The sequence below is a fragment of the Carcharhinus amblyrhynchos genome, chromosome 2 (assembly GCF_965287045.1).
Source record: "Carcharhinus amblyrhynchos chromosome 2, sCarAmb.v2.hapA, whole genome shotgun sequence".
NCBI lineage: Eukaryota > Metazoa > Chordata > Chondrichthyes > Carcharhiniformes > Carcharhinidae > Carcharhinus > Carcharhinus amblyrhynchos.
In genome coordinates, this window is record NC_137325.1 from 56,541,490 (window position 1) to 56,567,814 (window position 26,325).

A 26,325-nucleotide genomic window follows, 5' to 3' on the forward strand; every position below is an offset into this window, starting at 1 on the left:
AGAAAAATATATATGAACGACAGTAATGAGGAGTCAATAACCAGGTGGGATAGATTTAAGATGAAGGGCTGGAGATTCAGAGGGGGAAACCCATTTTCACCCAGAGGGTGGTGGGAATCTGGAACTCACTGCCTGGAAGGGTAGTAGAGGTGGGAGCTTGCATAACGTTTAAGAAGCACTTGAAACACGACAGCATACAAAAACAGTGACAAAGTGCTGGAAAATGGGATCAGAATAAATCGGTGCTTCATGGCCATTGTTGACACAATGGGCCAAAGGGCCTTTTTAATCAGGAATCAATATCATGAATGAGGGGTGAATTTGATTTACAAGCAGCCAAATGGCCAGAATTAGTGGTCCAGATTTTCCAGTCTGGCCCACAGCGATTCTGGAGAGGCAGCCAAATGTCCATTAACTTCTGGTGGGATTTTCCAGTCCTGCTGCAGGAACTCTATCAAGAGTGGTGGGGGTGTGGGGGACGGTGAGTGCAGTACAAGTACTAAATGGGTTGCTCTAGAGATCAGCACTGGAACCATTACTGTTTCTAATATACATAAGTGATCTGGATTCAGAAACTCAAGGTACAGTGGTCAACCTTGCAAATGGAACTGAACTAGGAAGGCAGGTAAAATTGGATGAAGCAACTCCACATTGGTAGAATAAGCTGTGCATGAATATGCAAGTAAGTAGGAGAATGGAAGATGAAAGATGATGTAGCCAAGTTCAAAGTACTGAATTAAAAACAGATAATGCATGCCCTTCAGAAAAAGTGCTGAAAAACTAAAACTGAAGCTGTAAAAGATGGAGGCATCTTTTTAGATGTATTGTTAAACCTTCCCAGCCCATGCAGAGCAGTAATCGGTAAAGCCAACATTGTGCTGAAGTCTACAGTCAAAACGACATAATACAAATTAAAATAAGGAGTGATCAGCTAGCTTTTCCAGTGCTCCAGTCAGATCACACCTTAAATCCTGCATTCAGCCTGGGACCAAAACACTCCAGGAATATTCCAGTGTTGGCGGCAGTGGTCAGCGGATATATGAGGCTGATCAAATGTATCAGGAATGAAATACAATAGGGATAAACTGCAAAAACTTGAGCTTAATGATTTAGGAAGGAGGTGTGTCTGAGAGCTCAGTTTATAGAAATACATAAAATTGTTCAGGAAATAGATTGTCACTTTAAATTCTGGAAGGGGAACTTCAGGACACAACTTAAAATGAGTAATTGTAGGACTGATATAGGGACACAGAAACAGGACATTCATGCCACACAAGTGCCAGGCAATGACTATCTCTAATAAGAAAGAATCTAACCATTGCTTCTTGTCATTTAACCGCATTACCATTGCCGAATCCTCCACTACCATCATTCTGAGGGCTTCTATTGAGCAGAAACTGATGTGGACTAGCCACATAATACTATAGCTTTAAGAGCAGTTCAGGATTAGGTGAAGTAATGGGGTAAATGTGTGGAGTTACGGGGATAGGGCAGGGTGCCCTGGATAAGCTGCTCTGTGAGGGTGTCAGTGCAGTCTTGATGGGCTGAATGGCCTCCTTCTACACTGTAGGGATTCTATAATCTGATATCTATCTCAAGTTATGTCCCCATGTTCTGGACTGCACCACCAGAGAACATAGGCCAGGATTTTATGACCTTGCCATGGTCTGCCTATCCCTGGTGATGCAGTGAGCCATTTAAATTGCAGTTAACTTCAGCAGGCCCATAATAACCTGCCAGGCCGGGCTAAGTCCTGGCCATAGTTTCTCTCTATCTGCCATTACAAACCCTCTGATCAAATTAAAGACTTCCATTTGATTACCCTTTAATCTTCTAAACTCAAGGGGACACAATCCTGATAACCTGTCCTTATAACTTAACTCATTCTAACTCTGATGAATCTGCTTTGCATCCAGCCTGAAGCTAAAAAGGTGTGGCAAATAAAGTGAATATAGTGCTCTAGATGCAATTTAATCAGCACAACATCATCTAACACTAGCACAAAATTATTCACACAGATGTAATGAATATTTGGACTGTACTTCCAGGTTAAGCTGGAGAAGCAAATTAATTTAACACTTGGGAGGATACAATGGAAGATGTTAGGTTCTGTCTGAATCAATGAAATAATGTGTGCCAAATGGCCTTCCTCTTCCATAATTATCTTGTGAGCTGAATTGTCAGTCCTCTGGTTTAGGGGTGCAATGATCTTGTGCTATTTTCAGCTGCATGCTTCATGGGCTAACAGGTGAGAGATTGTGTTGTTTTTTTCCTCTGACAGTTTGAACAGTAAATCATGCACTTCAGTCTGTATCTTTTAGCCCTTTCAGCCTGCATGAAGATGGCCTGTGGCTGACTTGCCTTAAAGTAAACGTTCAATGAGTCAAGTGACTCTTTCGATTATGAGGCATTTTTACCGTACGTATATTATCGCACAATAATATCATACTTGGCGGGGGTTGGGGGGCTTTGCTCTACTTTTTGGAGGGAGTAATAAGGGGGTTCCTGTTCACTCCCGGACATGGGCAGATTTAAGATATACACTTTGATTAGATCCTGTTCCTGTTACTGCTCAGAAAGACAAAAGGTTGATATGCTCAATGCAAACCTGACATGAGTAGATCAGCTGTTTGACTTGATTTATACCAAGATTACTCAATAAAATTCCACTTTATTTAATCATTTGTGGCAGTTTTTATTGAAGGATAGACTCCTGGCTCTCACCTGGCAAATCCCACTCCTCGGCTTACTCCATTTGCATCTCTTAATATCCTTGTGGAGATCACGTGGCCAAAAGGCTTCAGCATGTTCTCTAGTTCCTGCTCATCCATGGATATGGGCAGATTTGAGATGTACAGGTTGGTTGGGTCCTGTTCCTGCTGCTGCAAAGAAAGAAGAAAATATGACATGAATGTCTACATTTCAAAGTGGAACATCTAAGAGTTTCAGACATACGAAAAAAACAAGACTACCAGGAAAAGCACAGCCAAATAACACAATAACAACTCCATTTAAAACCAATCACAAGTAACAAAACATTCTAAATGTGGAAAAAAAAACAGCTATGGGTAAGTAAGTTTATTAGTCACAAGTAGGCTTACATTAACACGGCAATGAAGTTACTGTGAAAATCCTCTAGTTACCAAAGTCTGGCACCTGTTCGGGTACACCGAGGGAGAATTTACCATGGCCAATGCACTGAACCAGCATGTCTTTTGAACTGTGAGAAGAAACCGGAGCACCCGGAGTAAACCCACGCAGACATGGGGAGAATGTGAAAACGCCGCACAGTGTCCCAAGTCGAGAATTGAACCTGGGTCCCCAGCAACATGAGGCAGTAGTGCTAACCATTGTGCCGTGCACAAAGCGGTCCTGCATTTTCTTACCATCTTCAAAATCTGAACAACATCTGCAGTACTCTTAAAATCGTCTGTTCTGAAGAAAAAATTCTACAGACGCACGAATGACACACACACAGAATGGCCTCAGTTATGGTTGGCATGGACAAGAAGGTGGGACTGAGCAGCAGAATGGTGTCCTTTGCACATCAGGGATAGACCCCTTAAGATAATAGCCCTACATCCAATTTGCTAAGCTGGCCAAATCCTCTCTACCCAACACTTATCTCACACTAGAATCTAGTGGACTTTCTTCTTGGGAGTGGATGCAGTCCTGATAACACTCACTACTGAGCGCAAGGTACTGTTGTGACTGTCGAATGGCTGGCCAGTCCAATTGGTTGGCAGCTCCTAAGAAGGGGTAGAAGCTCTACTGCATTTAGCCCACCCACAGTGTCCAGTGGCTGTGGGGCAGGCTTGCATGGAGTGAGTCGACTTCCAGCTGACTTTCCTTCCGGTGAGCAGCGTGCACCTGTCCATCTGCTTCCCGCCCTCCAATCCCACACCCTCATAAAATGCAGCCCGTTATTTAACTTGATACTTCCTCTCATATTCCATTGAGAAGACACATGCATTTTTCTTCTGTTGATGCCTTAAATAATACTGGCTTTGTGGCAGCTTTCCTCGATTTTGTGAATATATTTGCTGTTATTGCTGTCTGACGGCTGCATTTGATGTTCTGGGTGCAGTTGACTTTGCAGAATGCTCAATGTCACTTCTCAGTTATCTCGGTAAAGGAAGTTGCCAGGTATATTTTGAATTTTTCAATGTAACTGTTCATTCTTGATATCCTTTTATTTTACTTTTAAAGGATAATCAGGGACTGCTTCTTCTGATGAACAATAATAATTTGCTGAGTAATTCATTACTGAGCTGCTTAAATCTGGGGCTAATGATTGACCTGACACAAACAAATTAGGGGATCAGTTTTCATCTCTTTCCTTCAGATTGCTCCTCTGTCTTTCCTAATTCCTAAAGCCACCAGCCTTGTTGTCAGTGGTCTGACCACATGCTCAAACCTCTCCCTTCTAACATCATGATTGACCTTTTGAAAACTGAAGATGGAGTATTAAGTGCCTTTCTATCTGTCAAGGACAAATTTTTAGAAATCTCACTGTATTAGGCATGTGCTAATTGGGACTCTTACATATGAGACAGTCTTGGTGAGACTGCTACACCATGTGAATGTCTGGCTACTTGTTATGCTGAATGGTTTTTATGGCATTCCAATGATAGCACAGTGCTGTAAAAAAGAAGATACACGTGGGTGACCATGAGCCTGTGTGCACTGTTGGGGAACATCAGCACCAAATGATTTGGGGACCCTTCTTCCTCGGTCAGCAAAAAGGCAAATGCAAAGTGATGCTACCCATTGCAAAGATTATTGCAGCTACCATATACAGCAAGAGGATTGCAAATGATGGGAAGTGTAACAGTCATCTGTGACTTGAAATCTGCTCACCTCTCCTTCCAGGTGTGACACAATGCTGAGCTGTGGCATGGCACAGTGTTGTAGCACAGAGGGTCACCCATCTCAAAAGCAGCTCATGTGGCGCCACCTTTATACCAGCAGTCACGAAAGAAGAGATTGGATGTGAGTCTAGTCCGCTCTATTGCTGGAATTTTACCACCACATTCTACTTGCAGAACGGAAATCTGTATTGGCCTCGGATGGGATTTTATGAGCCTCACCACAGTGATGTCATAAAATAGTGGGCTATCAGTTGTTTTCAGACTCATGCATGCACGTGCAATTTTCATAAGTAAGACTAAACAGGCAGGGGGATAAGATGTATCAGACCAAATTGAAGGTAAAGACTACAAACTTTTAAGGTTCTTCAAAAACTTTCTGCACGTGTACCGCACTTAGGTGACAGCCCACTTTAATTGCCTCCGTTCTTGATTTCAAAAGTAAAGATGCACCCAAAAGAACAAATCATATATCAGAGCATAGAAACAGGAATATCCCCTTGATTCTATTCTTTAATACAAGGCATCACGGCTGATCTACAAACTAACTCCATATATCTGCTTCTGAATAACAAAAATCCATTAACAAAAATCCATTCAACTCAAACTTAAAATGAACAACTGATCCAGTCATAATTGCTGTTTGTGAAAAAGAGTTCTAAATATCCACCATCCTTTGCATGTAGAATAATTTCCGAATTTCGTTCTGAAAAGGTTGGCTCTAATTCTTAGAAATATCCTTCGGACTCCCCAGCCAGCCAGCAAAAAAGAAAGTTTATTGGTATCAAATTTTCCAGAAGACGCATTCAACTTTCATGCTTAATCGCAATCGCAGTGCAATCAGCAACAGTATAATCATTACAAAGCAGAACTACTGAACAATATGGTTTAAAATAACAAAGAAGTTACTTCGCAAAACATACAGAAAACGAACACTACAATATCAGAAAGTGACAATTATATGTTTATAAAATGCTTCAGGTTTCAACTTTTGCCTCAATTACCATTTAACAGTCGTTACAGGATGACAGCTATGGTGTGAGTGCTTTTCCAAAGAGCATTTAAATTATAAAATAAATTGCAGCACTTGGAAGATAGTGCTTGCTTAAGCTTATTAAAGCCCAGTAATTGGAAATGGTTGCTGCACATTAAAATGCAATCTCATTAAGCAGCTTTTTGAAAGCTCCAAGTCTTTTAATATTCTGAGATACTTGAAACTGCAAAACACTTATTGCTAAGACATGGACATCGCAAAATTCAGATGCATAGAACGCCTTAGATATCCAAAATGGCATCCACAGTGTGCACACACACACTTCAGGTGTAAATCACATTGGACACCATTTTGGTGAGGGCATTAGTGGTTTGTAATGAGACTGCCCTGGAAGTATATAGATCATGACATTAATCAGTGTCGAACACTGATTTGAGATCAGCATTCTGTTCTGGAGCACAACCTTCCAGTTAACGTCTTCTCTTAACCTCACATAGCTGAACATATGCTCAATAGCAGGAAGGAATCCCTGCCAATGATGTTTAAAGTGATCATCAATGACTTATAGGTTAGCTGCAGACTGATTACTACTGGCTGTTGCTGTGATTTTCCAATGTTTTCCTTGCTTTCTTTAAAGCTGTAGAAATATTCAAGGAGCAAAGTAACGCTCATGAAGAACTTCTTCCCTGACATCAGGTATTCTGCTTAAACCATTTACTCTCAGATTTAAAAGCCATCCTCCTGGGATTACAGTATGAAAGGGCAAATAAGTGGAGGTGACGCAAAAGATGTAAAGTTGCTGGAAGAGAGAGGAGAAGGAAGGAAACAAAGGTTCTCAGCAGGGAGTTGTAACCACCAAGAACATTCAGGAGATAATGCTCCTACCTGAACCTCAGCGAGGAATAATGTCTGTGTTTCAGTAAGTGTATCCTCACTGAAATCTATCACCTGCTGCAGCCATAACTACAACCTTAGAATAGGAAGAGAAAGCATTGCTAATGACTATGGATGTGACTGTGGCTGTGAATTTAATGTGTCTGCTCTCTTGTTAGCTGGAGCAGAGATATTTGCAGCATCCCCCAGTTTTGTACTGACTAATAGATAAAGGTGGTCACTGAGGATCTGAATTGCTAAAGATGTCTCTTTTCTGGAGTGAAGCAGGCAGTGTGAGCTTGTGGCTTTGCAAGGATTGCAAACTTCTCTGTGCTGTAACCATGCAAACTTGGCTGCAGACATATTGGTACTGCATGTTTTGGTCTGAGATGTAACACAACCAAAAAGGATTCCACTCTTCCAACATCTTGAAGGTTTGTGAATGGTGCAGGTAAATGCCCAGTATCCTACTGGCAGTCATGCTGCCTTAATCTTGGTGACAGTTGGCTGCGTTGTTGAACCAACACATTAAACCTAAGGTTGGCTACTGGGTGACAACTGGGCAATCCAGTGATGACTTGGCTGATGACTCCAGCATGCAATCCCCATTCAGGTGGGTGTGGGCAGCATGCGTATCATGAAAGCCATGCTGCCACTCATAAGAGCAGAGCTGAAATAACACTTGCGTTAAACGGGTCACTCAGCTACAGCAAAGGTTAGAGCGATTGGTTCCTGGAATGAGAAGGTTGTCCTGCGATAAGAGACTGACTAAATTGGTATATGCTCTCTGAAGATTAGAGCAATAAGGGGCAATCGCATTAAATACGCAAAATTCAGAAGGGGCTTGATAGAGTGGACACCGAGCAATCGTTTCTGCTAGTCAGGGAAACTAAAACACAGGAGCATAGTCTCAGATTAAGGGCCTGATCATTTTTGACTGAGAGGAGGAGAGAATACTTCAGTGTTGCGAATGTATAGAATTCTCTATCCCAGCAGGTTGTGGGGGCTCTATCATTGAGTACATTTAAGGCTGGGGTAGACAGATTTTTGGTCTCTCAGGGAATTAAGGGATATATGGACGAAAAGGGATTGGTTTAGGTTAGTGGGTCATTGTTTTGTAACTGGTCAGCGCAACATCGTGGGCCGAAGGGCCTGTTCTGCGCTGTAATGTTCTATGTTCTATAGAGAGCGGTGGCCAAATGGTATTTAAACCCACGATCGTGTTGAATGATAAAGCTCCATTTTTTGCGATCTTGTGGAGGAGCTCTGCAGTACTTTGCTGAGCAGGTCTCAGGATTCATGTTGGTCTTCTGCATAGCACACAAACTATTACGAGGACATTACTCTTGCCAGCAGCTACACGATGACCAGCTGAGAAGCAGGAAAGAGAGGAGGGAGAGGAAGCAAGAAGACAACACGAGCACTTGTCTGTGAATTACAGATCTAACTGTGATACAAGGCTGGCAGAGAGCCACCGTCTCTCACTGGAGCATACAGCAGATTCCCTCACAGGACGTATGTGAATGGCTCTGGATCTGGAAGAGCCGACTATGGGCTGCATCAAGTCAGCATGGGTAGCAGCTGTCTGGGCTGACAAGGGCACAGCAAGGGTACTGACAGAGTGACAGAGTTTGGGAAGGGAAATGCTGTCACTTAAAGGAGGTCAGCAGATGGGGGCTCCATGGAAACACTCCACCCTCCGAGGATGTCCCTTCAACAATCCTGATAATCTGCTGGAAAACAGATTGCTGGGCTGCCGTGACATTCTGCAAGCCCCTTTGAACACTGGTATCTACACATACAATGACAGCTATCTGAGCCTGCATGGTAACAAGCAGACCTTACATGGCAGGTCTGAGTTTCCAAATACCCAATTTTGGGTAGTTGTTTTCACTTGTGCTGCAATGGAGACTGGACTAGTGGCCATCACAGTATATCATGGTGGGATTTGTGAAGGTGTCCATGGAGTTGGTTGGAAAGGATGGGCTGTAATATCTCAGCGAAGCCCTGTACCAACTGGATGTTCATCTTCTCCATGCTCCTTGACACTGTATGCAGATATTCTCAAAGACCTGCTATTGCACCAGCAGTGCATTGTGGATATACATCAAAGTGCAAACCCGAGTCCTTGGCAGCAGAACATTGCCTACCTGTGAACTGATCCCTGCCATACCCTTATCCATGATGTGGAAATGCCAGCATTGGACTGGGGTAAACACAGTCTCACAACAGCAGGTTAAAGTCCAACAGATTTATTTGGTAGCAAATGCCACTAGCTTTCGGGGCTCTGCAGATTGCAGATTTCTGGCAAAGCCCCTGAAAGCTAGTGGCGTTTGTTACCAAACATACCCTTATCCCCCAGCCCTGACCGCACACCACTTGTGCCCAGTATGTCACCACATGCAGATCTGCTCTCTATACTAAGTGTCATGTCAGTATCTGAGCTGGTAGCTGCTGAAATTCAATGAGTGGTTACTCTTCACTGTCTTTCATCTATTGCTTCTCAATCACTGCCTGACCAGGTTTCAGCTCCAGAACGTGAAAGGAGAAAGGCATAATATGTGGATGTTTACACCTTCTACAGCTCACAAAGCAGAAGAGATTGGTGGATGTGAGAAAGACGATTAGTCATGGGTTCACCATCACCTTTTATAGTTACAGCTCCTCCACTGCTCCTGGCCTCAGCAATGGCCACTCCAGAGACAGTCACAGCCATCTCCTCCACGGTGGGAAGGAGATGCCGTGGCGCCTCTTCCTGCCAGTTAGGTTTTATTGCCACCCGGTTATGCGCCACCCTGTTCTGCCAGAAAGATGGAAGTGTGAGAGTGAGTGCCAGTTTGGCTAATGTGGCTCACACGGTTGCAATGTGTGTAAGCTGTAACATGCAGGTGTGAGACGGGCAGTGATCTAAGAGTGGAGGGGTAAGAAAAAGTGATGAGTGGTAGTCACAAAAACAGAAAATGCAGATGCAGACTGGCTTTAACTGGTGCTAGCCTCTCAGTGTTTTGTGCCCCCCTGTCCAGCTGAGTAACCACCCATCGACAGTCTTAGCTGCAATTATTAAAGATAGCAAGGAGCACGAAGTTTGTATGTTACCTGAATTGGGAAGAATAGTACTGAATAATTCTACATCGCAATTCCGCACCCATTTTTTGGCCTCTGTCCAATTTTGTCCCCAAATGCTCTTCAAGAATTCTGTCAGCCCTTAACTGGCAATAAAAACTCCCCTGATGAATACGCTTACAATCTCATTATATTTTGTGGTGAATTAGGAGAAGGAAATAATGATTAAGCAGCTAAGATAAATGCAGCACTGGTTTGGGATTTAAATCCACCTTTGGCCACTCAGTACAGAATGTTAAACTGCTTTCTGCTCAAGAAACTCTCCAGAGATAGACAACCTCTGCCAAGAAGGGCAATGACTCAAATTGACCATACAAGATGTGGCTTATAATAAATAGTCTTTTGCCAAAAATCTGGTGACCCACACTGAAATTGACCTTTTCTTTCCTCCGGCATATTTTAGTGATGTTTGTTGAGAAACTGCTCTCAAATACAGACATCTCCCACCCTGTGGCTGGTGACAGAATCTGTCCTATGTAAGCTCAATTTGTCGTTGCAGCAATTTCACTTCTCCTGTTCTCCCCCACAAAATTCTGAATGACCTTTCAGTGAATAAAGAGACAAGCCAAGGAAATCACAGAACTGCAAAGTGATAAGAAGTCAGAATTCGGAATGTAATTTTCCTCAGTGAAAAACAGCCAACGCTACAACTGACTAAAGCTCCTCAAAATGACCTAATTAAATTCAGGACTGTAAATCTGCTTCAGTTAGAAAGGGCGTCCCAAATGTTGCTGGAGCCGGGCATTTAGCAAAGTGGTTAGAATTAATTGTGCATTTTTAGGTTTTAAGAATTTTTCCCACAAAGTTGCTACAAGTGCACATTTATAATGGCCACCTGCAGGCAACAGGGCATCTGACACCTTAGTGAACTGCAGGACAAAAGATGTTTTTAGAAGAGGCGATGGCGTAGTGTTATTATCACTGGACCAGTAATCCAAAGATCCAGACTAAATCTCTGGGGACTCGGGTTCGAATCCCATCATGGCAGAGTGTAAAATTTGAATTCAATAAAAATCTGGAATTAAAAGTCTTATGATCACCATGAAACCACTGTCAATTGTTGTAAAAGCCCATCGGTTCATTCATGTCCTTTAGGGAAGGAATCTGCCAACTTTATCTGGTTTAGCCTATGTGTGACTCCAGAAACTCAGCAATATAGTTAACTCTTAAATGTCCTCGGAAGCAGCCTCGCAAGTCACTCAGTTCAAGTATCTATATGAAGTTTAAGTATTGAGAAATAAACAGGCAGGACTGAGGAGGATGGTGGATTGAAGTGGGCTACTTCAATGCCAGATCAGGAACAAAAAGAGAAACAACAAGGAGGAAAAAGACTAAAACAAGAAGTATCGAAGGAGAAAAAATTCACTTTTTAAAAATCTCCAACAACAATTCACCATCTGAAGGAATGAAACTCCTCATTTTTACCAGTTCACCTTTTGAGCCAGAAAGATCAATTGGCTGTCACTAACAATTCTGTAAGAAGTCTCACAACACCAGGTTAAAGTCCAACAGATTTATTTGGTAGCAAAATCTTGGTAGCAAAATTTGGTAGCTTTCGGAGCACTTGCTGCTCCTTCGTCAGGCGAGTGGGAGTTCTATTCACAAACAGGGCAGATAAAGACACAAACTCAATTTAAAAATAATGGTTGGAATGCAAGTCTTTACAGGTAATCAAGTTTCAAAGGTACCGACAATGTGAGTGGAGAGAGAGTTAAGCACAGGTTAAAGAGATGTGTATTGTCTCCAGACAGGACAATTAGTGAGATTTTAAATGAAAAACCCAAGAAACTGATAGCCAAGTCCCGCACACCTGAAGACAGGCTCAACCAGGATCTTGGGATCATGTCACACTATCTGTAACCCCCACGATTTGCCTGGACTTGCAAAATCTCACTAACTGCCCTGTCTGGAGACAATACACATCTCTTTAACCTGTGCTTAACGATTTCTCTACTCACATTGTCTGAACCTTTGAGACTTGCTTATCTGTAAAGACCCGCCTTCCAACCATTATTTTGTAAATTAAGTTTGTATCCTTATCTGCCCTGTTTGTGAATAGAACTCCCATTCACCTGACGATGGAACAGCAAGCGCTCCAAAAACTAGTGGATTTTGCTACCAAATGAACCTGTTGGACTTTAACCTGGCGTTGTGAGATTTCTTACTGTGTTTATCCCAGTCTAACGCTGGCATCTCCACATCATGACTAACAATTCTCACATTGTTAAGTGGGTACTTTAAGAGCAGTTAATGTGCAAGTTCAGCAATTTCATGAAAATCATTGCGGGGACGCGGGTTAGAGTGAGATGCTGTCTCCGCAAAGCCGTCTGAGCAACGCATGTTATCTTGCAACTTGTGGTGGCTTGTAATTCATGCTCATTTCCTCCTTGCCACAAGTTGCAGGTCCATTTGTCTATTAATAAAAGTGTTCAGATGGGTTCTTACACAGCAAATTCTGCACAATTATTATTTAGTCAGCAATTAAATTGCAGCTGTGCAATTCGGAACATTTTTATAATTTTATATAATCATCCAAGTCAAGCTTTGGCTTTGCCAAAAGTACAAACAGGTGCACAAATGCTTCACTTCCAAAGAATGTTATTTTTTTTAACAGAAGAGAATGGTTTTGGCTACAACCAACACCCCTCCCCAAACCTCTATCCATCCGACTGTGTCAGAGAAAACTAAACAAAGTAGTGTTTGGGTTAAATGCACACCCCTGGAAAATTAATGACACAAAGCTATGTGAAGAATTTCCATCAGTTTGCATCAATATGCACCCATGGAGAAGAATATAAAGGCCATCTTGGGTCCCCCTCCTGTTCTGCAGGGTTTATATATAAAAGGATTAATAAATGAAACAGCATGTCTGACTGCCAGTATGCCTCTTATTAAAAAAAAATCCCAATTTGTTTCAAATTTTTCTGTTAGCCTTGACCATTCATTCATTTGGAATGATTATGATTGCAACTATCCCTTAGTGATTGCATTTGTCTGCAATATAGACAAAAATGTGAAGTGTCAGACATTAATAATTAAAAACAAAAGAAAAATCAATCAAAATGGCTTTGGAATCTTGTTTTGCACCATGCCAACAATGTTCCCTGTAGAAGTGATCAATGAATTTACATTCTACATAATTTTTAGATATTTATACAGGTACAGGAAGTGAAAAATAGGACAACATTTTCTGCTCCCATTCACGTTGCGTGGGTTCAGCAATGGAATGGAAAATATCGCAAGAGTTGCAAAGTCGTGTTTTACGTTGGCGTAAATGTGTGCCGCGATTGTCCCCTCTTCCCATCACGATGGGGCACGTTTCCCTCAGGCACCAAGTCCAGAACCATGCCCCTGTCCCCATCAGAAAATCCACCCACAGTGGAGTGATGGCAGGACAGCGTGAATCATGACTGGTCTCCAAAGGTATGCACTGGCGAGCAGATCTTCCGGGGGGTCTCAGTGAATGTAGTATTGGTTGGGGGGGGTGGGGGGGTGGTGTGGGGAGGAGAGAGAGAGAGAGAGACTCATGCCCAAGTACTGTGTTGGTACGTCTCTGGCACAGCCCCAGCACTGCCTGTGTGGTGCCAGGATGAATTGGTTCACTCACTCTGCACTGGGGCAGCCTTCAGAAATGATACCCCAATCCTTGACTAAGTTGCTGGTGGGGCGGTGACACAGAAGCTGCCCTCCCAGCAATCTGTGGTGGAAACTATTATTTCAAGTTTATTTCCCAAGTGCTACACGATATAGTGGAGAAAGCAACCCCTCCAACTGATGGCTTTAACCCCACTTTTCTCACCTGACATTGGCTTTTGCCAGTATTGGGGAAAGTCCCAATCAAAAATTGGATTCAGGGAGAGTAACAAGAAGACTGAAGGGATAAGTAAGCTTTATTTTGCAAAGAAAAGATTAGATTTAATCATTTTAAAGTTTTCAAAAATTAAATCCTGAAGGAATAAGACAATTTTCAGTGCCAGAGAAATTGGCTGAAGATAATCAAAGCTTATACATTGCCAAAAAGACTGTGGCAAGGTAGTTTCCTATCAGAAGTTCAAATCATTACTGTGCATTTCAATGGTGGAATAGACAGTGCAACATCATTTTTGCAAAGCTAATAGCAGAACAGCATTACACTGACAGCAACTTTCGAATATCCACTTTTATTCTATCAACTGCCCATTGCCTGAAGTTGCTCTACCATGTACATATAAATAATAAAAAAGCACCGCACATAAATTGATAGCAAATTGTTTCTCGATATGCCTGAGGTTATATCATGGTGAGTTTGTTTTCTCTCATAGTTGTTCACCTTGGTTTGAGGTTGTACCTGCTGTTAATTATTAACTGATTCCATAATCTTGGAATCAAGGCAGTCAAAAAATAGTTACAATTAACAAAGTGTAGTACATATCTCTATTTTTCACCTTTAAAAAAACTATTAAATGCTTGGCAGATGAATTTAAATCTTCATTTATATGCTTTGGGAGTGATGCAAATGTCCTAACTGCTCCAGACAATGGGTGCATTCAAACAGCAAAGCATTGTATCGCTGTTCTTCTTTGAATGTTCCATTACATTTCAAAATACAGCACTCTTGATACTAAAGGCAAAATACCGCAGATGCTGGAATCCAAAACAAAAACAGAAGATTTTGGAAAATCTCAGCAGGTCTGACAGCATCTAATAAAGTACGAAGTCTCACAACACCAGGTTAAAGTCTGGTGTTGTGAGACTTCTTACTGTGTTTACCCCAGTCCAACACCGGCATCTCCACAGCATCTAATAAAGTCAGAGTCTCGATGACCCTTTGTCAGTACTCTGATATTTTTCATTTACCCCACACTCTGTGTGACCTGTGAGAATTTCCCAAACACAGATATTGCTCCATGCGTGAAACTGCCTGTGGAACTGGAATCCAAAGCTGAATCTAAAAAAGACAGGGAAAGTGATGGAACTGATTCAGGAGCCTGACTGCACATTTCCCGGGGTGAGTAGATGTTGGTAATAGCTACAGGATGAAAACCAACAAGTCATGGGGTTACTATTCATTACAGGTAAAATATCAGGGTGTCAAATTAATTTCTGCCCATTACATATCGACTATCATTAAGGTATTGCATGACTGTTCAGCATGAGAGGAATCTAATGAATCAGATAGAATAGGCAAAAAGACAGACAAATGGTACACTGGCCTTCACTGCAATGGAATTAGAGTACAGGAATAAAGAAGTTTAGTTATAATTGTACAGGGCTTTGGTGAGACAATGCCATGGTTTCAGTGGAGTTTTGGTTTCCATATTTAAGGAAAGAAAAACAAGCATTAGCAGAAGTTTCATGAGAATGGTTCCAGGACTGAGCGAATTGTCCTATGGTGGGAGGCTGAGTAAATTAAGCCCATACTCTCAGGAGTTTAGAAGAACGAGAGTTGATTTCATTGAAACATACAAGACTCTGAAAGGTCTGACAGTTTGACACTGAGGTTGTTTCTTCTGGCTGGAGAATCTAGCACACAAAGGACAAAGTCTCAGGAAAAGGAGTCAATCGTTTAGGACCGAGATGAGGAAAAACTTTTTCACTCAATGGCTTGTGATAAGGCTAAGGGCTTAGAGAATTCCTATCCCAGAGAGTTGTGGATGTTCCCATCATTGTGTTATCTAAGGCTGGAATAGATTTTTAGTCTCAGGGAATCAAGGAATATGGGGAGTGGGTGGGAAAGTGGAGTCAAGGAAGAAGATCAGCCTTACTGAATGATGGAGCAAGTTCAAGGGGATGTATAGACCATGCTGAACCCTATTTCTTATGTTATCAGGGAGTAGAATCATACAATGCAGAAGAATCCTTCAGCCCATAGAGTCAGCACTGACATGCGACAAACACCTGACCTCCCACCTAATCCCACTTGCCAGTACTTGGCCTATAGCCTAGAATGTAAAGATGTGCCAAGTAGTCGTCCAAGTACTTTTTAAAGGTTGTGAGACAACTCGCCTCAACCACCCTCCTAGGCAGGGCATTCCAGACAATCACCACCCTCTGGATAAAAAAGCTTTAATGTTCTTAATCTGAGTGTTACCAGTATTATTATTACTAATTATTGATGCACCCTCAGTGAGTTACTATTAGTTACTGGTGGACTCAAAACTTCCTCTCATCTCTAACTTTCCCATTTTGGTCCCCTCTTTTCCCGCCCTATGTTTGTGGTGACTGTGCAAGGTGTAAAATGCTACCACCCTTTTTATATTACTATCAGAAAAACAATTTCGCCTTCACATTCTTTAAACTGTTGACAATTATTGGCACATATACTGCTGCTTACTCATTATATTTCATAAAACCATTCAATCTTGTATACTATAAGCCAAGGTCTGATCTGATTGTTATTTTATTCCTTAAGATTGTTTTAATACCTTCCAAATCAAGATGAAGTTGGTGATACATCTGGCAAACCAAATCAAGTGACAACCTGATTGCTATTCAAATGATTTGAGAAGACAACTAAATTAACACATAACTGTTCAGCATATTTTACTTGGATGTCAGAGTCCACTTGATAAAATTTCACATTGGAGAGATTTTAAGGAATATTTACACCTTTTCAACTTTTTCTGGAACTGGGACATTGGTTGGAATTTTCCAGCCATTCACACCATCATGATTCTCTGGTCCTGCTGGCAGCAGAGCCCCACCCACAGGTTTCCCACTGGCGTGGGGTGACGTCAGTGGAATCCCCATTGACAGTGGTGGGACCAGAAAACCCACCGCTAGCAAACAATGCACCACCTCCTGCTGGCGGGAAACACACTGTTAGGAGGTTGGAGAATTCCGGCCATTTACTGACAATTGAACTTAAAATAAAGTAGTGTTGTGCTTGCAACAGAAAACTTGAAACTATATTATGTGGATTCATTCCATCAATGCTAACTGAACTACTGACTGTCACTCAAAATATTTCCTGATGTTTTTGCCGCGGCAGGAAATGGGCTGGACTCACTTGTTGCTCTGGATATAAATGTGGTCAGACCCCGTGCAGTGAAATGGCTGACATTTATTCAGCAATATCCCCAAAAGGCTGTCTGTCGTATGAGTAGAACTGCACTTTCTGGAGGCTCAATTGTACTATGATGGACGAGAGGTGAGATGAATGATAGACAGTAACTAATGAGATGCTGCTGTTGAGCTGAGAGATACGCACGAGCACCTGCAGCTAAATTAAAATAAATGAACACAGCCTGACAGGTGGTTTCATAAAGGCTTTTACTAGTGGGAAGAGAGATTTGTGACTGTTTAAACTGGTTATGCACGTTCATCTTTTCATCAAAGTATTACCTGAGAAAATTAAACATTATGAAGATTTGGCTAGTACTTTAATTACATATGCTGTACATTGTCATGTGACACGCATGCATTCATCACGCTCTGTGAAAAGTTACAGCACCAGGGACTTGAGGTCAATTCCTGGCTTGGGACATTGTGCGGGGTCTGCACATTCTCCCCGTGTCTGCATGTGTTTCCTCAGGGCGCTGCAGTTTCCTCCCATAATCTGAAAGATATGCTGGTTAGCATTGACCATGCTAAATTCTCCCTCAGTGGATCCGAACAGGTGCTGGAGTGTGGCGACAAGGGGATTTTCACAGTAACTTCATTGCAGTGTTAATGTAAGCCTACTTGTGACTAATAAATAAACTTTTTACTTTAAATTTACCAAAATACTTGAATTTTAGGTGCTTAAAATGATCAAGCGTTTCAATTGGGTAAATATAGAGAGAAACATTTCCCCTGTTGAGGAAATCCAGAACAAAGGGACACAATCTGAAAAATTAGAGCGAGCCCATTTGAGTGAGATATACTTTTTCCACAAAATTCCCCCAAATTCTGTGTATTCTGGGACAAATGGAGCTTTCAAAACTGGGAATGATAATTTTGTTCATTAAGGTAGTCAAGGATGTGGAGTAAATGTGAGCAGATGGGTTAAGTGAATCAGTATGATCTGACTGAAGGACACAACAGGCTCAAGGGATTCAGTTGTCTCTTCCTGTTACCATTGCAGCTTGGCAATATTGTAAATTGGTAGCATCGCTTCTATAAATTAAGTGCTTCCATCTTGCTTGTGATTGCTTATTTGCAGTTAATGACTATTTCACAGGCTCTTCTCACAGCTTGATACGGCTCCTGCTCTGACCAAAACCACAAGAAACTACAAAGGACTGTGAACGTAGCCCAGTCCATCATGTAAACCAGTCTCCCATCCATTAACTCTGTCTACACTTGGAAAATCAGTCAGCATAATCAAGGACTCCAGCACCCCAAACATACTCTCCTCCACCTTCTTCCATTGGAAAAAAGAGACAAAAGTCTGAGGACATGTACCACCAACTCAAGAACAGCTTCCTTGTCGCCATCAGACTTTTGAATGAACCTACTATGTATTAAGCTGATCTTTCTCTACACCCTGGGTGGGATTCTCCAGCCATGATAGCCTCAAAACTGGAGAATCCCGCCCAAGGTCAATGGATCTTTGCATGGTCCCCGTCCAACAACCCCCCCACCCCCGACCACCACACCATCCCACCCCCTCCCCCATCTATGACAATTGTTGTGGCAGGCCAACAGGAGGTTTCTGGCCCCCACCTATAGCAGTATCACTGTATTCTGCACCCTCGCCTTTTCCCCTCTTTACTCTGTGAATTCTATGTTTTGTCTGTATAGTGGGCAAGAACCAATACTTTTCACTGTATCCCAATACACGTAAAAATAATAAAAATAATAAATTAAATCAAAAAACCTGAAGCAACTTTACGTGTATTTTTTATCTGAAACTGTTCCTTTTCTCTCTAACCTCAGCTTTCATTAACAAGTCACAAGCTGCGGGTCAGGAATTTAGGTCCACACACTTGAAGCTTCAGGTCTGTCAAGGATCACAAGCGAGGGACTTCACATGATCCTAGGTTTCATTATGAGTTCAGTACATGCTGTGCATAACAAACTGGTCCTTGATAATATGATACATCCATTGGGAATTATTTTTCTTTCAGTCCTCAATCTACAAAACACAAAACATTTGTGTTTTTTTTTCACAGCAAAGCATAGAAGTTAATACATGACTTCCTCTGATAGATGCAGCAAATTCAGGAATGCATTCTTTATAGACAGGTTTACGATTTTATTACACAGTATGTAGATAAAATAATCCTGCAAATGTTTCCCTTCATTATTTTGAAATACATTTGTTATGGTTTTGGTGCACACTACTTTCAGAGGAATGCTCTGGCACATTAGAACTACTCACAAAGAAGAAAGTACATCCTGCACAACAGCAGCAGAGATTGACAAGGAACAATTTGTACCTTATTCACTATGAATGGGAAAGAAATTGGTGCCCGAGGGTTCAAAATTCTAGGTCTGGGTCTATAATTTGTAGAATTTATTCAAATGTCTGGAAAGATAAGATATGTCAAGGTAAAGAAGACCTTTTGAACCAACTGAATATTAATTCATGTTGTGATATTTGCCCCATTTCTGCAGTGTCTCCTGTGTACGAGCCTACATCACTCTTTCTGGCAACTTATTCCAGCCATTTATCACTCTCTGCGTAGAGAAATACTTCCTGGCATCTGTCTTAAATCTGCCCTTTCGTGATCTGAACTGTGTCCACTTCTCCTGCTGCTCTCTTGCACTTCTAAAACACTGTACAGATTTTACTTCCTCCAGCCTGTAATGGCTTCTCTTACACCCTTTTTAGTCCTTTTTGAGAAATGTCACTTTTTAAACATTGGTTCATCAAATCATTCCTTAGACCTCATCTCTCATACACAAAATACACCCAATTTGATGTGGGTGATGGTGGCTTTGGTCTGGGGAAATTTAGTCCACTGTATTTGTTACAAGTTGATTACTGTTGTAAATCAATTAATATTTAAATAACTTTTTTCAGCACAGTTTAAATAATACGTAAAAGATTTGAACGTCCCAAAGTACCAACGTAGTTAAGTAAAGTTTATTTATTAAGGCTTAATTTAACACTGCAATGAAGTTACTGTGAAACTCCCTTAGTTGCCACACTCCAGCACCTCTTCAGATCAATGCACCAAACCAGCATGTTTAGAGCACCCAGAGGAAACCCACACAGACACATGGAGAATGTGCAAACTCCACACAGACAATGACCCAACCCAGGAATCAAACCCAGGTCCCTGGTGCTGTGAGGCAGCAGTGCTTACTACTCTGCCACCCGGTGTAGTAGCTAAAACAGTACAGCATGGTAACTGCTCACCATATAGGTAAAATGACTACTTTTTGTACTTTTCAAATTTCTGCAAATATCATTGATTCCATGAAGGCAATGACTCTTCCAATCTTCTTGCACGGCCCACAAGCTGCTCACAAATCTTTTAAGTGTGTTTATGAGATGTGGGTGTCACTGGTCAGACCAGCATATTTTGCCCATCCTCAACTGTCCTTAGGAAGGTGAGCCCCCTTCTTGAACTGCTGTAACGGAGGCAGTTTGAGGTTTTTGATCCAATAACAGTGGAGGACCAGCATTATAGTTTGAGCCAGAATAATGCATGATTTGGAGAGGAGCTTGCAGGAAGTGGGTTTTTAATACATTTATTTCCCTCTTCCTTCTTGGTGGTAGAGATCATAGGTTTGGAAAATCTTGTTGACAGAGCCTAAGCGAATTAGAAAGTTCAGAATTGCTAGATCATAGTACTGAATCACTCTAAAGTGCAATTCAAACTCTCCATTGAATCAAGGTCCTATCCCTGTAACCCCATGTGTTTACCCTGCTAATTCCCCTGACACCAAGGGAAAATGTAATATGGCCAATCGACCTAACTTGCACATCTTTGAATTGTGGGATCAAACTGGAGCACCCGGAGGAAATCCACATAGACACAGGGAGAATGTGAAAACTCTACACAGACAGTCATCCAAGGCCGGAATCAAACTTGGGTCCCTGGTGCTAAGAGGCAGAAGTGCTAACCATTGTTGTCACCGTGCCGTTCAGGTAGAAATGACTGGTTTTAGACATAAAGCATGTGCAATGAGGGCTGATCTCCGAGACTCAAAGTTCACTGAATGACACTGAGGCATCCTCATTGGCCACTGGCATATGTAAATGAAGAATTTAACACCAATAAGGGGCCCCCTTTTAGAAAATGGAAAGTGATGAGCAGAACAGTCCTAAAAGATGATCACTTGTTCAGGTGGCTGACTGTCAAACAGACTGAAACTGTGTTCATCTCATTCCTTTCCAGAAATTTAAACATCTAAAGTTGAGCTGCTGTTGAAATCAAAGATATTGATCTCTGCCATACCATGCACAGCCTACTGTAAGGCTCAGACAAGGATGAGTACTTGTCGTGCTGCTCTCATTATAAGAATCCAGTTCTGCCATATCTTAGAATGACAGCAATGTTAACTTTTCGACCACTCGAGTCTCACTTGGTGAGGAGTACACATCAACTCATTCATATTGAACACAGAAGTTGTTCCCGTGTTCTCCTTCTCAATGTCCCTGTGACATTCATCTTCATGGCAGCTCCACAGTTTTTTCTGAGCTAGGTCATTATAACTCAAATTGTGCTGCACAACTCCAGTGAAAATATCCTATACATACCTCCCACTATCTTCATTTGTGCCGCAGAGAGTGAGCCAAATCCAAACTGACTGCAGTAGACAGGTGCAGATAACATTCATGTTATGCACCAAGTTGTTAAAAAAGTCCATTTTCACAAAAAATGCATCCCAAATAAAAGGTCAATGTCATTATATAAAATGGTCATTGTCCATCAAAAAAAAGCACGAGAATAAATACAAGAGATGCAATTGACAATTTTCAGAGTTCTTGTTCATGGTTAAACACCTGCCCTAGTGTGAGAGTGGATCAGAAAATTCTTTCGATCTGCACCAATATTCGCCTAAATACTTCACCATAGATGAGAGCTCTGGAAATCTACCGTGTTTTCTAAAAAGCTCTGGTCAGATAATAAGAACTATAGGGCAGTATTTCTAAAGTTAAAGTTTATTTATTAGTCACAGGTAAGACAATGCTGCAGTGAAGTTACTGTGAAATTCCCCTAATAGCCACATTCCAGCGCCTGTTTGGGTCAGTGCACCTAACCAACACGTCTTTCAGACTGGAAGGAAGTCAGAGCACTAGGAGGAAACCCACGCAGACATGGGAGAATGTGCAAACTCCACACAGACATAACCCAGGCTATGAAGTGCTAACCACTGTGCTATCGTGGCATCCATGAGGTCCAGATCTGTGTCATTGTTACCGAATTACAACATCCTCAGGCATGGACAATCATCTCCCACCCATAGCAGTAAAATTGAGCAAGATTAAGAAATGCAAGTTGTTCTAATAATGACATAATATGTTTAGCAATCAAGTTCTGTGGAAAAGCATTTCTTCATCTGATTAGGTTGCAGTTGTGATTGGATGTCAATGAGTTCATTCCTCTGCTGTGCTATTTTGTATCTTTTAAGTAAAATGTATTTTATGGAACAGAAGTTTGTTAAAAGTGCTTGTTATTTTGAGTTAGGCAAGTGAGGGCATAAAATATTGGCCTCAAAATGTTTGGAGATAAGAAAGATGAGTGTTACTGCCCTTGACATCAACTCAGCATTTGATTGAGTGTGGCATCAAGTAAACCTAGCAAAACAGGAGTCAATGGGAATCGGGGGGAAATCCCTCTGCTGGTTGGAGCCATACCTGGCACAAAAATGATGATTGTGCTGGTGAGAGGTCAATCATCTCAGCTCCAGGGCAACACTGCAGGAGTTCCTCAGGGTAGTGCCTTCGGCCCAACCACCTTCAGCTGCTTCATCCATGATCTTCCTTCCATCATAAGGTCAGAAAGGGATGTCCACTGATGAACAATGTTCAGCATCATTCCTGACTCCTCAGATACTGAGCAATCCATGTTCAAATGCAGCAAGATCTGGACAATATCCAGCCTTGGGCTGACAAGTGGCCAGGCATTGACCATCTCCAACAAGAGAGGATCTAACCATCAGTCCTTGACATTCAATGGCATTACCATTGCTAAATCCTCCACTATCGACATCCTGGGTGTTACTATTGACCAGAAACGGAGCTGGAATAGCCATATAAATACTTTGGCTACCAGAGCAGCAGGAATCCTGCTGCGAGTAACTCACTCCTGACTCCCCAAAGCCTGTTCACCATCTACAAGGCACAAGTCAGAAGGATAATGAAGTACAATTCACTTGCCTGTATGAGTGCAGTTCCAATAATACTCAAGAAGCTTGACACCATCAAGGATAAATCAGCCCACTTGATTGCTACCCCTTCCACAAACATTCAAACTGTCCACCACTGATGCACAGTGGCAGCAATATGTACCATCTACAAGACGCACTACAAAAACTCACCAAGGCTCCTTTGGCAGCACTTCCAATCCTACAATTAATACCATCTAGGAGGATAAGGGCAGCAGATTCCTGGGAAAACCAGCACCTGGAGGTTCCCCTCCATGCCACACCCCATACCTATTTGGAAATATAACCCTACTCCTTCACTGTCACTGGGTCAAAATCCTAGAATTCCCTATCTAACAGCACTGTGGACGTACCTAAACTTCAGGGACTGTACTGGTTCACAAAAACAGCTTACCATTACCTTCTCAAGGGCAACTAGCAATGAGCAATAAACACTGGCTAACCAGTTACACACAAACCCTGTAAATAAAAAAAACTTAATGGATTCACGACAAAAAAATTCCTTTTCTCCATGTTTCACCAACTACAGAAGTTTTGATATTCTTCCTGCTTTATAGAAATGTGAATCTAAATTCCGTAAAATTTTATAGAATATAACACATAATTAGAAACATAGAAACTAGGAGCAGGAGTTGGCCATTGGGCTCTTTGAACCTGCTCCACCATTCAGTATGATCATGGCTGATCCTGTATTTCAATGCCATATCTGTGCTTTCTACCCATGCCTCTTGATGTCATTAAAATTTCAACAAAATCTATCTCTTTCTTGAATATATTCAGTGACTTGCCTTTCACAGCCTTCTGTGGTAGAGAATTGCATTGGTTTACTACTCAGTGAAAAATTGTTTCCTCATCTCAGTGTGAAATGGTCTATTCGATATCCTGCTTCTAGATTCCCCAACCAGGTAAAACAGCCTCCCTGCATCTAGTCTGTCCAACTCTACTGGAATTTTATACACTTCAATCAGATCTCCCGTCGTCCTTCTAAATTACGGTGAATATAGGTGCAGTCAAACCAATTTCTCCTCACAGGACAATTCCACCAGTCTTGGTATCAATCTAGTGAACCTTTGTTGCACTCCCTCCATGTTAAGTATATCCTTTCTTTATGTAAGGAGACCATTTGACAGACAAGGGAATTCAGGGTTATGGGAAAAAAGCGGGAAAGTGGAACTGAGCCACTTCAGATCAGCCATGATCTTATTGAATGGCGGGGCAGCCTTGAAGGGCTAGATGGCCTACTCCTGCTCCTATTTCTTATGTTCTTATGTCCTATGACCAAAACTGCATGCAAAGGCCCTGAATAATTGTAGTAAGACATTTTTACTTCTGAACACGAATCCTTTTGCAATGAATGCCAACATATCATTTGCCTTCCTAATTGCTTGCTGCACCTGCCTCTCCACTTTCATTGACTTATGAGGGCTCCCAGATCCTTTTGTACATTTACACTTCCCAATATATCACCACTTAAATAATACCAAAGCGTATATATTCGCATTTAGCTGCGTCTGTGATGTGTTTACCCACTCATTCAACTCGTCTAAATCACCTTGAAACTTCCTTGCACCCCTCTCACAAGTCATAATTCCACTCAGTTTTGGGTCATCTGCAAACTTGGAAATGTTACATTTTGCTCCCTTATCTAAATGATTTATATATATTGTGAGCAGCTGGGGACCACCAATGTATCCAAAATTTGGAGGGCCACTTCCTTTCATACTCTGGCATATAGATTATTGAGCCCTGGTGATTTGTCAGTCTTTAAAACCATTACTTTATAATCATAGGATCCTACAATGCAGAAGGAGGCCATTCGGCCCATCAAGTCTGCACCGACCACAATCCCACCAAGGTCCTCTCCCCATAATCCCATGCATTTATCCTGGCTAGTCTGCCCTGACTAAGGGGCAATTTGATGTGGGTATGCCGGCGTTGGACTGGCATAAACACAGTAAAAAGTCTGACATCGGTTGGACTAAAACCTGGTGTTGTCAGACTTTTTACTGTGTAAGGGGCAATTTAGCATGGCTAATCCATTTAACCCACACATCTTTGGACTATGGGAGAAAACTGGAGCACCTGGAAGAAACCCACACAGACACAGACAGAATGTGCAAACTCCACACAGACAATGACCCAAGCTGGCACCATTCTCCAGCATCATTTTCTTACTAACACTGATTTCCTTCAACGCCACCCTGGCATTAGACCCTCAGTTCTCTAACCTTTCTGGGAGGTTATTTGTGCTTCTTTGGTGAAAACAGAACCAAGGAATGTGTTCAATTCTTCTGCCATTTCTTTGTATTCATTTATAAGTTAATTATGTTCTGATTGTATGGGACATTTGTCTTCACTAATCTTTTTTTCTTCACATATTTATGGAAGCTTTTATGGTCAGTTTCTATGTTCCCTGCAATTTTACTTTCATAATCTATTTCATCCCATCTCAATCAAATATTTTGTCCTCTTTTGCTGAATTCCAAAATGTTCCCAATCATCAAACTTTGGATATTTGGATTTAATATTATCCCTAAATTTTTTTTTGAAACCACGGTTGGAGCCACCATTCCTCTTTTAATTTTGTGCCAGACCGCAATGAATAGGTGTTATAATTCATACACATGTTCTTTAGCTATGATCCATTGCCCACCCTTCATAAACCCTTTAGTAAGGTTCCCTCTTTGATCCCCGTCTAGAACGGCCTGCTATCTGGTTGGTTTCTCAACACATTCCACATACACACTCCAGGAACTCTTTCTCCAATATACAATTACTAGTTTTGTTTGTCCGATCTGTGTGTAAATTAAAGTCACCAATGATTATAGGCATACCCTTATTGCATCTCTGAATTTTTGTTTAATACCTTCCTTTATATCTCCACCATTGTTAAGGGCTCGGAAACTTTAACACGGTCTCAGGTTTAAATGATTTTGTAAACCACAGAAGGGGAAGCTTGGACACTATACACAGGCTTTCAACAATACTACAGCTTGTAACGCAGTTACAAGACCATTGTTTGGTGACATTGCTTTGTTGATGCACATTCTATCTGAATTTGTAACTTCTGATGTAACCATTCTGTTTTGTCAGTGTTCATTAGTCTTTATTTTAAACAATGAAAGAAGGCATGCAACCTTCTGATAATATTAAAGGACAAATCAAATGAAAACAAACCATGATCTTATTCAATATTTGCCGTTCTGTATATCTTTTACAAAA

The 26,325-nt window shown here is 41.6% G+C and overlaps 1 protein-coding gene across 4 annotated transcripts in view; it reads right to left on the reverse strand.

The window, feature by feature from the left end:
* Positions 1–26,325, reverse strand: part of LOC145354743 (RNA-binding motif, single-stranded-interacting protein 3) — a 615,155-nt gene that overhangs the window by 187,494 nt on the left and 401,336 nt on the right. For all 4 annotated transcript variants that reach the window (XM_080206215.1, XM_080206195.1, XM_080206224.1 and 1 more), the window contains exon 5: positions 2,725–2,882. In XM_080206215.1, the coding sequence (XP_080062341.1) occupies positions 2,725–2,882 (158 nt within the window). The remainder of the gene's footprint in view (positions 1–2,724; positions 2,883–26,325) is intronic.